Source organism: Ranitomeya imitator, chromosome 9, assembly GCF_032444005.1.
Source record: "Ranitomeya imitator isolate aRanImi1 chromosome 9, aRanImi1.pri, whole genome shotgun sequence".
Lineage (NCBI taxonomy): Eukaryota > Metazoa > Chordata > Amphibia > Anura > Dendrobatidae > Ranitomeya > Ranitomeya imitator.
This window is the reverse complement of record NC_091290.1, coordinates 24,120,881-24,134,551: the sequence shown is the minus strand read 5'-3', so window position 1 is coordinate 24,134,551 and position 13,671 is coordinate 24,120,881. Positions and strand designations below refer to the sequence as shown.

The window sequence follows — 13,671 nt, the reverse complement described above, 5'->3', positions numbered from 1 at the left end:
CCCCAGGCTATCTACGTTGTGGATTTTTTCTGGAACGAAGCCTGGTACCTGAAGACAATAGACATTTGTCATGACCACTTTGGCTGGTACCTCGGATGGGGAGATTGTGTCTGGTTGCCCTTCCTCTACACATTACAGGTAATTCAGCTTTGTAATTTTCCAAAGAAAAGTATATTCACCTACCTGTTCCCCTGCCTATCTTTTTCCTACCGCTGCTTGGATACTTCCTCAATGCTTCTGTAGGAAATAGTAATATGACCACTGCAGTCAATCACTAGCTGCAGCAGCTGTGATTGACTGCTGTGCTTACTTAGATGTGACATTGTAATTTCTTGTATTTTTAAAAGGATTTTCCAGTTCCAGTAAATAAAACTTGTACATTTTCCCTTTTTATAAAAAAAACCTTGCACAATAAAAAAAAAAAAATTATATTGTGGTGCTTTGTTAGCCAGGTACAAACTCTTTACACCCTTGTACTGTAACACATCATTTACCGCGGGGAACATCACATGGCCAGTACAGATCCATCATTTAAAAGTAGCTAATTAAAGCTATATCTTGATAATTATAAGGAATTGATGCATAAACAATATTGTAAAATAACATAACTTTTTATTATACAATAAGTTAGGCTAAAAGTTTCTGCCATGCACGTCAATATTTTTTATAGATCCTCATTCCAAAAAGTGTCATTTTGGCTTCTGTCTGCCTGGTATGGCATCTCCATTCCATTTCATTTTTCTCAGGCATGGGAAAGCATGGCAAACTTTTTTTTTTTTATATACGGTAATATTATATATTATTATATAAAATGTTCCTATTATGGACGAATGCCTCAGCATCCATCAAGACTCTGGACACTTATGGACATACATGAACATACTCTCGCCACAGTAGCCTCTAATGCATGTGTAATTAGCCTAAGATTTATTTATTTAAAAAAAAAAAAGACTGAAAAATTCCTTTAAAGGATAGGGTCACGCGATCTTGATCTCCACATATGAGAAAAACGGTCCAATTATTCTGATCAGAGTGGCATCAGTTTTTCTTGGATGCGGAGGGGGGGGGGAAAAAAGTTGCTCCACTTTTTCCATCAGTCCGTGAAAATCGGACCCATAGTTTTGCATTGCTGATTTTGATCTGACACTTGGATCAAAGTATGACATGTCTCCTATATTTCCCGAGGACCATGATGTCTCAGGAAAAAAAAAAAATCAGACGTGCACAGCTTCATAGAATATCATAGGTATGAGTGCGATCCATGAAACTCACAAATACTAACACTGTGCACTTTATATCTTCAGGGTCTATATTTGGTGTACAACCCAGTCCAGCTATCTACACCTGCCGCTGTAGGAGTTTTACTACTCGGTCTGACCGGATACTACATCTTCAGGATGACTAACCATCAGAAGGATCTGTTTAGACGTACCAACGGCAACTGTGTGATCTGGGGTAAAAAGCCCAAATATATTGAATGCTCTTACACTTCAGCAGATGGCAAGAGGCATTACAGCAAACTGATGATCTCTGGATTTTGGGGGGTGGCCCGACATTTCAACTACACTGGAGACTTGATGGGCGCGCTGTCATACTGCATAGCCTGCGGCTTCGATCATCTCCTGCCTTATTTCTATATCATATACATGACCATCTTGCTCGTCCATCGCTGTATACGTGACGAGCACCGATGCTCCAGCAAGTATGGGAAGGACTGGAAGCAATATACCGATGCGGTGCAATACAGATTGCTGCCCGGTGTGTTTTAGAATATGTTAAAAAAATATATATTTCAGGGAAAAACGCAGATGTTCATGCTTTTTTTGGAACTGCGACTGATACAGATCAGTTTTTTAAGAAGTGAAGGATTTTAACCACATGGATCACAGCTGCTTTAATAACTAAAGCGTACTGGCGGGGACCACATGCTCCATATGCCATTAAACGGCTCTGCTCTGTATACTCGGATGTACGGTTTCCCCAACGGCAATGAAACCCTTCTTTATAGACAAGACTGAGCCTCCGAACACTCAACTGCCGCCTTTAGTTTTCAGCAAAAGTTCAGTAATATCTATTGTACTGGAGGATATGTTTGTTTGTTTTTTTATTATTATTCTACAGAAAACCAGAACTCTGTGCAAATTCATTTTATACAATATCTTTAAGGGGGGCCAAACTTTTTTATTTCTTATATACACAGCCCCAAATTCTTTTTCACAGTTGTATAGTTAGTTAAAAGTCTCTCGAGCCTCCACTAGGGGGAGCTTACTGAAGACAGACCAAGAAACACAGTATAGATGTAATAATAAAGATAGAATATGAATTACGTTAATTAGCACAGATGTTTGGACCAGTAAAGATTATTTTTTATGTTTAATTGTACAGTTTAACTTGTAACCCACCTCATACATAATATTTGCACAGCTATGTTTCCGGAAAGTGTTGGGATGACATGCTGTTTCGCGTCTGCCTCTTGTACAGTTCATTTGAGATTTTTCCTGAATAAAAAAAAAACACTTTTTACTTATTTGTGTCATCATTCCAAATTTAATAATACACTAAGGCTGTTTCTGATCACATTTTCAGTTGTGGCATGTTCCCACTGGGAGCACTATAGATATAGCCTCTCTCGCTCTCTCTCTCTCTCTATATATATATGACTCTTTATGGAGCTTTATAAGATGAATCTTGCATGACAATGTAGTGAAGAACTATGGGGCGCTGTGTGCATTACCGTGAATATATTTGTACAAAATTGTGAACGATAATTCCACTAAAGTTCTGTGCACACATTGCAGTTTTCTTCCTTTTTTTTCAGTGCTGATCTGTTTACAGATTACAGTTGGACGGCAATTGACTCTGCGAAGTCTGATACCCCCAGCTTACATGTTTTGTGAGGGCTGCTCTTTTTCTGGTTATGTCTACCTTATTAGGCACCTTTTTTGCTTATTGTTGTTATTTTTTTTGTATGTTTTTTGTTTTTGGTGTGTTCCTTCCGCCTTCCTAACTCTGACTGTCGCATTTCTAAATATGATGGGTATTCTAGTAGTGTCTTTGAACGTGAAGGGACTGAACTCCCCTTTTAAGAGATCATTAATATGGAAATAATTTCTTAAAAGTCATTGTGATGGATTCCCTGACAGCCCTGCGCAGTGCGGCTGTGTCACCATGTAGCTTCTCCTCCTCCTCCTCTTCCCGCGCTTTTTCCTTGCCATTAGTTACAACAGAGGAATCCATTGATGTGCAGTCCGGAGGAGGAGAAGGACATCCAGAAGTCATCCGCAGCAGTAAAACTGGCAACTAAAACATCACAAAAGCACCTGCTATCCTCCATTTCGGGTCTCCAGGAACACCTGGATAAGCCACCAGGTTACCCTCACCACACCCCTGTAACATGTGCATCCTGTTTGCATTGTCGAGCTTAACGCACTCATTGGAAATGTGTGAAAGGAGAGTGGTATAGGCTAATCCCCCAAGGAAGACTTCACATAGAACGCAGGAATACAAGAACATTAAAAAAAGAAAACAATCAAGCCTAAAAGAAAGAGGAGATAAGTGAGGTGGTACACAGACTCCTGTGGAATCACATCCACAAAATGACAAACAATTCCACAGATCATCACCCTTCTAATTCTGTCAATGATGGCAGCTATGAAGGGGACTTTGGGTGCAGCGTGCAGGAACTGCGGGACCTTATGGTGGAATGAACAGCATCTGCAGAAGACTAAAGACCTCTCCAGTAGAAGGTTTGTCCGGAAACCTAGCAGACTTGGAAAAGAGAAGACAAACATTTGGAAAAAATGTTATTCCCCCAAAGAAAGCCAAAATATTATTGCAACTTGTATGGGAGGCATTACAAGATGTAACCTTAATCATCCTGGAAATTGCAGCCATCACTTGGCCTGTCATTAATAATAATAATAATAATAATAATTTTTATTTATATAGCGCCAACATATTCCGCAGCACTTTACAATTAAGCGGGGACATGTACAGACAATAAATTCAGTACAAGTTAAGACAATTTAAACAGTGACATTAGGGGTGAGGTCCCTGCTCGCAAGCTTACAATCTACAAGGAAATGGGGGGACACAATAGGTGAAAAGTGCTTGTTATTTCAGGTCTGGCAATTATAATAAATAGGGATTTTCATATAAAGCTGCATGATCCGGTCATCAGCCCGTGTGTTTAAAGGGAACCTGTCACCTGAATTTGGCGGGACTGGTTTTGGGTCATATGGGCGGAGTTTTCGGGTGTTTGATTCACCCTTTCCTTACCTGCTGGCTGCATGCTGGCTGCAATATTGGATTGAAGTTCATTCTCTGTCCTCCGTAGTACATGCCTGCACAAGGCAAGATTGCTTTGCGCAGGCGTGTACTATGAAGGACAGAGAATGAACTTCAATCCAATATTGCGGCCAGCATGCAGCCAGCGGGTAAAGAAAGGGTGAATCAAACACCCGAAAACTCCGCCCATATGACCCAAAACCAGTCCCGCCAAATTCAGGTGACAGAGTCCCTTTAAGTGCAATAGTCCAGTATCAAGTGCAGTTATCGTGTGCAGGGCTGCCACTAGAAATTTCGGGGCCCCATACTGGCAAAATTTTCGGGGCCCCCTTGAGACTCCGCCCAGGCTCCACCCCAGCCCCGCCTCCAGGCTCCACCCCTCGAACTGTCCACAGTCCCACCACTCTCTCTTGGAAAAACTCCACTTCTCACCAATCACACATTAACAGTTCCCATCACCAGATCACACATATAGCAGGCAGCTTTTGTTTTGGCCAAAAGATTTTTTAAGCCGCCACCATAACACGGTAGACACTTTTGGCCGGGCCCTACTCTGCTGTAGCCTATTAAATATTTGTTAAAATATGCAATACAATTTAGGTATATTTTTATTTATTTTTCAATTTTTAAAATGCCCAATAATATCACATAGAAGGAACAAATACCACAACACCATGACCAGATGACATATTACCACCACAGTGATCGAATAATATCACATACAAGGAACAAATACCACAACACCATGACCAGACCACATATTACCACCACAGTGATCGAATAATATCACATACAAGGAACAAATACCACAACACCATGTCCAGACCACATATTACCACCACATAGTGACTGAATACTACAATTCTGATCAGTAATTTTTAAAAAAGCACCATACTATCACCATAAGTGCCATTATACACAGGAGATCTGTACTTAGTATGCAGTGTCTGTGTACAGATAATATAGTGATCACTAGTGAAATTATACACAGGAGCTCTGTATACAGTGTATAGTGTCAGTGTATAGGTAACACACTGACTCACCAGTGACGTCTCTAGGTGAAGTCCTTCATCTTTCATCCAGCACAGACCGCCATCATTTCATCCAGCCAGGACTTCTCTCTGCAGGAAATAACACAGTTATCTCGAGCTCCGCTTGCAGAACACATTACTTAATTTTTCACAACTTCTACATTACACCACATGAAGAAGGCGACATAGTATCACTCTATACAGTAACAGGACCGCCCCCCATTTAAAACAGTATACTCAAAAAATAAAATAAATACATCACTGCAGTAATAATATCCCTAAATTAGCCCCTATGGTATTAATAATATCACCCAGCCTGGCCCCGTGTGTCTCATTCCTGGCGTCAGCCAGATATTCTCCCATCCTGCCCTCATGAGTATCCATTCTGCCCCATATGATCTCCTTATCCTGCCCCATATGATCGCCCCATGTGATCTCTCCATCCTGCCCCATCTGTCTCCATCATATCCATCCTGCCCCATGATCCTGCACGATCTGTCTCCAATTCTGCCCCCAGTGTCTCCAATCATGCCCCATGTCTCCATTCTGCCCCCTATGTCTCCAACCATGCCCCCATGTCTGCAATCCTGACACTTGTCTCCAATCATGCCCCCTGTGTCTCCATTCTGCCCCATCTGTCTCCAATCCTGCCCCATCTGTCTCCAGTCATGCCCCCATGTCTTTCATCCTGCCCCGTGTCTCCAATCATGCCCCGTATCTCTATTCTGCCCCGTGTCTCGCATTCTGCCCCTGGGTCTCACAGTCTGCCCCTGTGTCCAGCATTCTGCCCCTGTCACTGTGTCCAGCATTCTGCCCCTGTCACTGTGTCCAGCATTTCTGCCCCACTGTGTCCAGCATTCTGCCCCACTGTGTCCAGCATTCTGCCCCACTGTGTCCAGCATTCTGCCCCACTGTGTCCAACATTCTGCCCCACTGTGTGTCCAGCATTCTGCCCCACTGTGTCCAGCATTCTGCCCCACTGTGTCCAGCATTCTGCCCCACTGTCTCGCATTCTGCCCCACTGTGTCCAGCATTCTGCCCCACTGTGTCTCGCATTCTGCCCCAATGTCCAGCATTCTGCCCCTGTCACTGTGTCCAGCATTTCTGCCCCTGTCTCCAGCATTCTGCCCCACTGTGTCCAGCATTCTGCCCCACTGTGTGTCCAGCATTCTGCCCCACTGTGTGTCCAGCATTCTGCCCCACTGTGTGTCTAGCATTCTGCCCCACTGTGTGTCCAGCATTCTGCCCCACTGTGTCCAGCATTCTGCCCCACTGTGTCCAGCATTTCTGCCCCTGTGTCCAGCATTTCTGCCCCTGTGTCCAGCATTTCTGCCCCTGTGTGTCCAGCATTCTGCCCCACTGTGTGTCCAGCATTTCTGCCCCTGTGTGTGTCCACCATTCTGTCACACTGTGTCCAGCATTTCTGCCCCTGTGTCCAGCATTTCTGCCCCACTGTGTCCAGCATTTCTGCCCCACTGTGTCCAGCATTTCTGCCCCACTGTGTCCAGCATTTCTGCCCCTGTGTGTCCAGCATTCTGCCCCACTGTGTCCAGCATTCTGCCCCACTGTGTGTCCAGCATTTCTGCCCCTGTGTGTGTCCACCATTCTGTCCCACTGTGTCCAGCATTAGCCCCACTGTGTCCAGCATTTCTGCCCCACTGTGTCCAGCATTTCTGCCCCACTGTGTCCAGCATTTCTGCCCCACTGTGTCCAGCATTTCTGCCCCACTGTGTCCAGCATTTCTGCCCCACTGTGTCCAGCATTTCTGCCCCACTGTGTCCAGCATTTTTGCCCCACTGTGTCCAGCATTTCTGCCCCACTGTGTCCAGCATTTCTGCCCCACTGTGTCCAGCATTTCTGCCCCACTGTGTCCAGCATTTCTGCCCCACTGTGTCCAGCATTCTGCCCCAGTGTCCAGCATTCTGCCCCACTGTGTCCAGCATTTCTGCCCCACTGTGTCCAGCATTTCTGCCCCACTGTGTCCAGCATTTCTGCCCCACTGTGTCCAGCATTTCTGCCCCACTGTGTCCAGCATTTCTGCCCCACTGTGTCCAGCATTTCTGCCCCACTGTGTCCAGCATTTCTGCCCCACTGTGTCCAGCATTTCTGCCCCACTGTGTCCAGCATTTCTGCCCCACTGTGTCCAGCATTTCTGCCCCTGTGTGTCCACATTTCTGCCCCACTGTGTCCAGCATTTCTGCCCCTGTGTGTCCACATTTCTGCCCCACTGTGTCCAGCATTCTGCCCCACTGTGTCCACCATTCTGCCCCACTGTGTCCGGCATTTCTGCCCCTGTGTCACTGTGTCCAGCATTCTGCCCCACTGTGTCCACCATTCTGCCCGTGTGTCCACCATTCTGCCCCTGTGTGTCCACCATTCTGTCCCACTGTGTCCAGCATTTCTGCCCCACTGTGTCCAGCATTTCTGCCCCACTGTGTCCAGCATTCTGCCCCACTGTGTCCACCATTCTGCCCCACTGTGTCCGGCATTTCTGCCCCTGTGTGTCCAGCATTCTGCCCCACTGTGTCCACCATTCTGCCCCTGTGTGTCCACCATTCTGCCCCTGTGTGTCCACCATTCTGCCCCACTGTGTCCAGCATTTCTGCCCCACTGTGTCCAGCATTTCTGCCCCTGTGTGTCCACCATTCTGCCCCACTGTGTCCACCATTCTGCCCCACTGTGTCCAGCATTTCTGCCCCACTGTGTCTGGCATTTCTGCCCCTGTGTGTCCAGCATTCTGCCCCACTGTGTCCACCATTCTGCCCCTGTGTGTCCAGCATTTCTGCCCCTGTGTGTCCATCATCCTGCCCCCCGGATCGCAGCAGCTCTCAAAGAAAAAAAAAAACACAACTTCTTACCTGGCCAAGCTCCAGCGCCGGGTGAAGCTCCCTCTCCAGGCTCCACACAGACGCACTCGCCGCCGGGCCCGGCGGCTGACAATGACGTCAGACGCCGGCGACTGCGCACTGCAGCCTTATTCAGCCGCCAGCCTCAGACTGGCTGGCGGCTGTTAACTATTGACGTGCGGGCGCGGGCCCGCACGTCAATAGTGTGCCGCTGCCGCAGCGCCTGCAGGGGGGGCCCGGTGACCAGATGAGACGGGGCCCGATGCGGGCCCCCTCTGCTCACCGGGCCCCATACGCCAGTCACGGCTGTCATGCCCTGATGGCGGCCCTGATCGTGTGCATGGAGGGTGTGGAGACAGGTGAATAGTAGGGTGCAGATTCACATGCAGATAATATTTGGAAGGAGGGAACAGGACAAAGTTAGTTTACTGAGTAGTTGATGTGGTAGGCTTGTTTGAAGAGATGGGTTTTTAAAGCGCGCTTGAATAGGTCGGGGCTAGGTATCAGTCTGATTGTCTGGGGAAGTGCATTCCAGAGAGCTGGCGCAGCACGAGAGAAGTCTTGGAGACGGATTACGGGGGATGTTAGTCTTAGGTCATTTGTAGAATGGAGGGCACGTGTAGGGCGATAGACGGGAAAATAATGAAGCACGTGCGGAAGCAGCTGAAGGAGTGGAGGATGAAGGAGAAGCACAAGCTGGTTTGATTGAGGGAGCGACCACCTTGTTCTCAGTCATAATTGTAGTTTTGGTAACTGCATTCAATGATTGGAGCAAAGTGAAGCAGTTCCGTGGCCTTCAGAGTCGAATTGAGCAGGAGTAAAAGTTCACTGTTATCCAAAAAGGGCAAGTCATCCAGATTCCTGTGGCAGAACTGGTGGCCAGGGATATTGCACAAATAAAATATGGTGATCTCCTATCTGCAGATGGCATCTTGATCCAGGGTAATGACCTGAAAATGGATGAAAGCTCGCTAACAGGAGAAAGTGATCAGGTGAAAAAGTCCCTTGAGAAGGATCCCATGCTGCTGTGTGGCACTCACGTGATGGAAGGGTCCGGACGCATGGTTGTCACAGCCGTAGGCATCAACTCTCAGACAGGCATCATTTTTACTCTTTTGGGAGCAAATGAAGGGGGCGAGGAAGAGCAAGAGTCAAAGAAAGGTAAAAAACAAGGACCTCCAGAGAATCGCAACAAAGCAAAAGCACAGGATGGTGTCGCCCTGGAAATACAACCTCTAAAGAGTGAGGAAGGCTTAGAAAGTGAAGAAAGAGAAAAGAAAGTGGTCAAAGTACCAAAAAAGGAGAAGTCTGTCTTACAAGGGAAACTGACCCGGCTAGCTGTGCAGATTGGAAAAGCAGGTCTTATCATGTCTGCCATCACCGTGATCATGGTGCTGTACTTTGTCATTTACACTTTTGGTGTATTGGGGCGTCCATGGCTCGCAGAGTGCACCCCTATCTACATTCAGTACTTTAAATTTTTTATCATCGGTGTCACCGTACTTGTGGTGGCTGTTCCTGAGGAGCTAGCCCTTGCCGTGACCATATTGCTGGCATACTCCATGAAGAAAATGATGAAGGATGTTAACCTTGTTCGTCACTTGGATGCTTGTGAAACTATGGGTAATGCTGCAGCTATATGTTCTTACAAGACTGGTACGTTAACCAAAAAATATTAGACCTGCTTATCAATGGAAAATCTATTAACTCAGCATATACATCAAAGATTTTTCCCCCAGAAAAAGAAGGTAGTCTTACAAGACAAGTGAGTAATAAGACTAAATGTGATCTGCTGGGATTTGTTTTGGACCTGAAGCAAGATTACCAAGCTGTTCGTAATGAGATTCCTGAAGAGAAACTCTACAAAGTGTATACCTTTAATTCAGTGCGCAAGTCCATGACCATAGTACTCAGCGAGTCTGGAGGAGGTTTCCGCATGTACAGCAAAGGCGCCTCTGAAATAATTTTTTGCAAATGTACAAAAATTTTGGATCAAGGTGGCGAGGTATGCCCATTTAAGACTAGAGCCCGGGATGAAATGGTCAAAAAAGTAATAGAGCCAAAGGCATGTGATGGTCTTCGTACGATTTGTTTGGCATATCGGGACTTCCCAGCAGGCACTGAACCTGACTGGGATAACGAAGCTAATATCTTGTCTGACCTCACTTGTATTGCTGTGGTGGGCATTGAAGACCCTGTTCATCCAGAGGAGCCAGAGGCTATACTGAAGTGCCAGCGAGCTGGGATTACTGTGCGCATGGTTACTGGGGACAATATCAACACAGCTCGTGCCATTGCTACAAAGTGTGGCATCCTACAACCTGGGGAAGACTTCCTGTGCCTTGAGGGAAGAGTTAAACACACTAATTCACAATGAAAAGGGGGAGGTAGAACAAGAAAAGCTGGACAAAGTTTGGCCAAGTCTTCGAGTGCTGGCACGGTCATCCCCCACAGACAAGCACACATTGGTGAAAGGAATCATTGACAGCACAGTGGTGGAACAGAGACAAGTGGTTGCCGTCACAGGGGATGGAACTAATGAAGGGCCAGCATTGAAGAAAGCAGAGGGATTTGCCATTTGTATAGCTGGTACAGATGTGGCAAAGGAAGCCTCAGACATTATCCTCACAGATGACAACTTTACCTGCATTGTAAAGGCCGTTATGTGGGGACACAACGTGTATGATAACATCTCCAAGTTCCTTCAGTTCCAGCTCACTGTTAACGTGGTTGCTGTCATTGTTGCTTTCACTGGAGCCTGCATCACTCAGGACTCTCCTTTAAAAGCTGTACAGGTGCTTTGGGTCAATGTGATTATGGATACCTTTGCATCCCTTGCACTTGCCACTGAGCCTCCCACAGAATCACTACTTCTGCGTAAACCACACGGTCGTAACAAGCCACTCATCTTGCGTACTATGATGAAAAATATTTTGGGCCATGCCATATATCAGTTGACTATCATCTTCACTCTGCTCTTCGCAGGAGACACCCTTTTTTGACATTGACAGTGGAAGAAATGCACCCCTACATTTCCCTCCCTCAGAACATTACACTATTGTATTCAACACATTTGTTATAATGCAATTTTTTAATGAGGTCAACGCCCGAAAAATCCACGGGGAACGGAATGTTTTTGAGAACATCTTCAGAAACCCTATCTTTTGTGCGGTTGTTGTGGGAACTTTTGCAGCACAGATTGTAATTGTAAACCATTCAGTTGCTCTGGCCTAACTTTGTCCCAATAGTTCTGGTGCATCTTTATAGGACTCGGGGAGCTGTCATGGGGCCAGTTAATCTGCACAGTTCCCACAAGCCAACTTTAGTTTTTGAAAGAAGCAGGCCATGGGCCCATGAAAGAGGAAATTCCCCATGAAGAACTGCCAGAGGATGTAGATGAGATTGACCATGCAGAAATGGAGCTCCGAAAAGGCCAGATCTTGTGGTTTAAAGGCTTGAACAGGATACAGACTCAGATTAAGGTGGTTAATGTTTTTTCACAGCTCCCTGTATGAGGGACTTGAAAAGCGACAGACCTGCAGTGTCATCCGTAGCTTCATGACCCATCCTGAGTTCATGCCACAGGAGTCGAGGCCTGATCCTCAGCTAACAGACAGCGAGGAATCGCAGGGTCAACTGAAAGGACATACTGTAAAGACGCACAATAACTCCTCTGCTGACCCTCGCCCATTGGACATCACAGTTTCACTGTCCAGTGCACAGTATGGAACCCTCCATTTAACACTAGAATGAAAGCCCCATTCAGCTGGGACTCTGGATGAGGTCACAGCTCCTTCCCTTGCAGGCTCCTGGCTGTAAAATTATTTAACCCCTTCAGATGGATTTACATCGTGGGACATGACTGAGCTCCAGAAAGGTATGGGATATTGTTGTTTTTTTATTTTTCCTTTTTTACAGAACGAGGGTCGTCATTTGGATTAAGAGTATAATAAACTATTACAACACCCTGTGTCTTTATTTCAGTAAAATACTTTTTTCCTAATGTGTGTGTGTGTTTTATTAACCATTTACTACTATTGGATTAATAATGGATAGGTGTCTTATTGACGCCTCTCCATTATTAATCTGGCTTAATGTCACCTTACAATAGCAAGGTGGCATTAACCCTTTATTACCCCATAGCCCACCTCTACAGGGGAGTGGGAAGAGAGTGGCCAAGTGCCAAAATAGGCGCATCTTCCAGATGTGTCTTTTCTGGGGTGGCTGGGGGCAGATGTTTTTAGCCGGGGATGGGGGGGCAATAACCATGGTCCCTCTCTAAGCTATTAATATCTGCCCTCAGTCACTGGCTTTCCAACGCTGGCGGAGAAAATTGCGCGGGAGCCCACGCCAGTTTTTTTCCGCGAATTAGCCTTTTATTTTAACAGCTAGAGCTCCCAAATTTTGCGCACACACACTATTAACATTAGTACATTAGTAGTGAGGAATATACAAAAAAAAAAAAAGGGATATGAAATGGTTTACTGTATGTAAACCATGTCTCATATCATGTCGGTTTGGGAAGGAGATAGCAAAAGCCGGCAATTGAATTACTGGCTTTTCTGCTATCTAGCGCTGTATGAAATATATGTATATATCTCCCTATGCCAGGGGTCAGGAACCTTTTTGGCTAAGAGAGCCGTAAACGCCACATATTTTGAAATATAATTCCGCGAGAGCCGTACAATATGTTTAAAGGGCCATTGACAGATCAATCGCTCCAATGTTCACTTAGTACAGCAAGGAATGCTCCTCCCTGCTGTATAAAGCCACAACTGGACTGAAACAATGGTAATTAGCAGTAAAAAATTAAATAAATAACTTACATTGTGAGCTTGCGATGCATGACATCAGTCCAGCAGTCTGGCTTCTTCTTTTTCCTGCGCATGACTGGAAGCTGGCATTCTTCCCACCTGATGTTGAGAGAATGCCAGATTTGAGTATATAGTATACAGTGTATATATAGTGTCAGTGTATAGGCAACACTGACTCACCAGTGACGTCTCTAGGTGAAGTCCTTCATCTTTCATCCAGCACAGACCGCCATCATTCCTTCCAGCCAGGACTCGTTTCTGCAGGAAATAACACAGTTATCTCGAGCTCCGCTTGCAGAACACATTACTTAATTTTTCACAACTTCTACATTACATCACATGAAGAAAAAAAGGCGATATAGTGTCACTCTGCACAGTAACCGTATCTACATTCTGTCCATGCCTCAAGTCCTGCCCCCAGTGTGTCCAGCATATTACCCCCATGTTGTCCAGCAATCTGCCCCAGTGTGTCCAGCATATTACCCCCATGTTGTCCAGCAATCTGCCCCAGTGTGTCCAGCATATTACCCCCATGTTGTCCAGCAATCTGCCCCAGTGTGTCCAGCATATTACCCCCATGTTGTCCAGCAATCTGCCCCAGTGTGTCCAGCATATTACCCCCATGTTGTCCAGCAATCTGCCCCAGTGTGTCCAGCATATTACCCCCATGTTGTCCAGCAATCTGCCCCATGG

At 45.9% G+C, this 13,671-nt stretch overlaps 1 protein-coding gene and 1 pseudogene across 4 annotated transcripts in view; both read left to right on the top strand.

Annotated features, from left to right (window-relative positions):
- Positions 1 to 2,523, top strand: part of DHCR7 (7-dehydrocholesterol reductase) — a 35,640-nt gene extending 33,117 nt beyond the window's left edge. For all 4 annotated transcript variants that reach the window (XM_069740095.1, XM_069740092.1, XM_069740093.1 and 1 more), the window contains exons 7-8: positions 7 to 138; positions 1,305 to 2,523. In XM_069740095.1, the coding sequence (XP_069596196.1) occupies positions 7 to 138; positions 1,305 to 1,769 (597 nt within the window). In that variant the 3' untranslated portion in view covers positions 1,770 to 2,523. The remainder of the gene's footprint in view (positions 1 to 6; positions 139 to 1,304) is intronic.
- A 1,002-nt stretch (positions 2,524 to 3,525) lies between these two features.
- Positions 3,526 to 11,917, top strand: LOC138648590 (plasma membrane calcium-transporting ATPase 4-like; annotated as a pseudogene).
- The last annotated feature ends 1,754 nt before the right edge of the window (positions 11,918 to 13,671 follow it).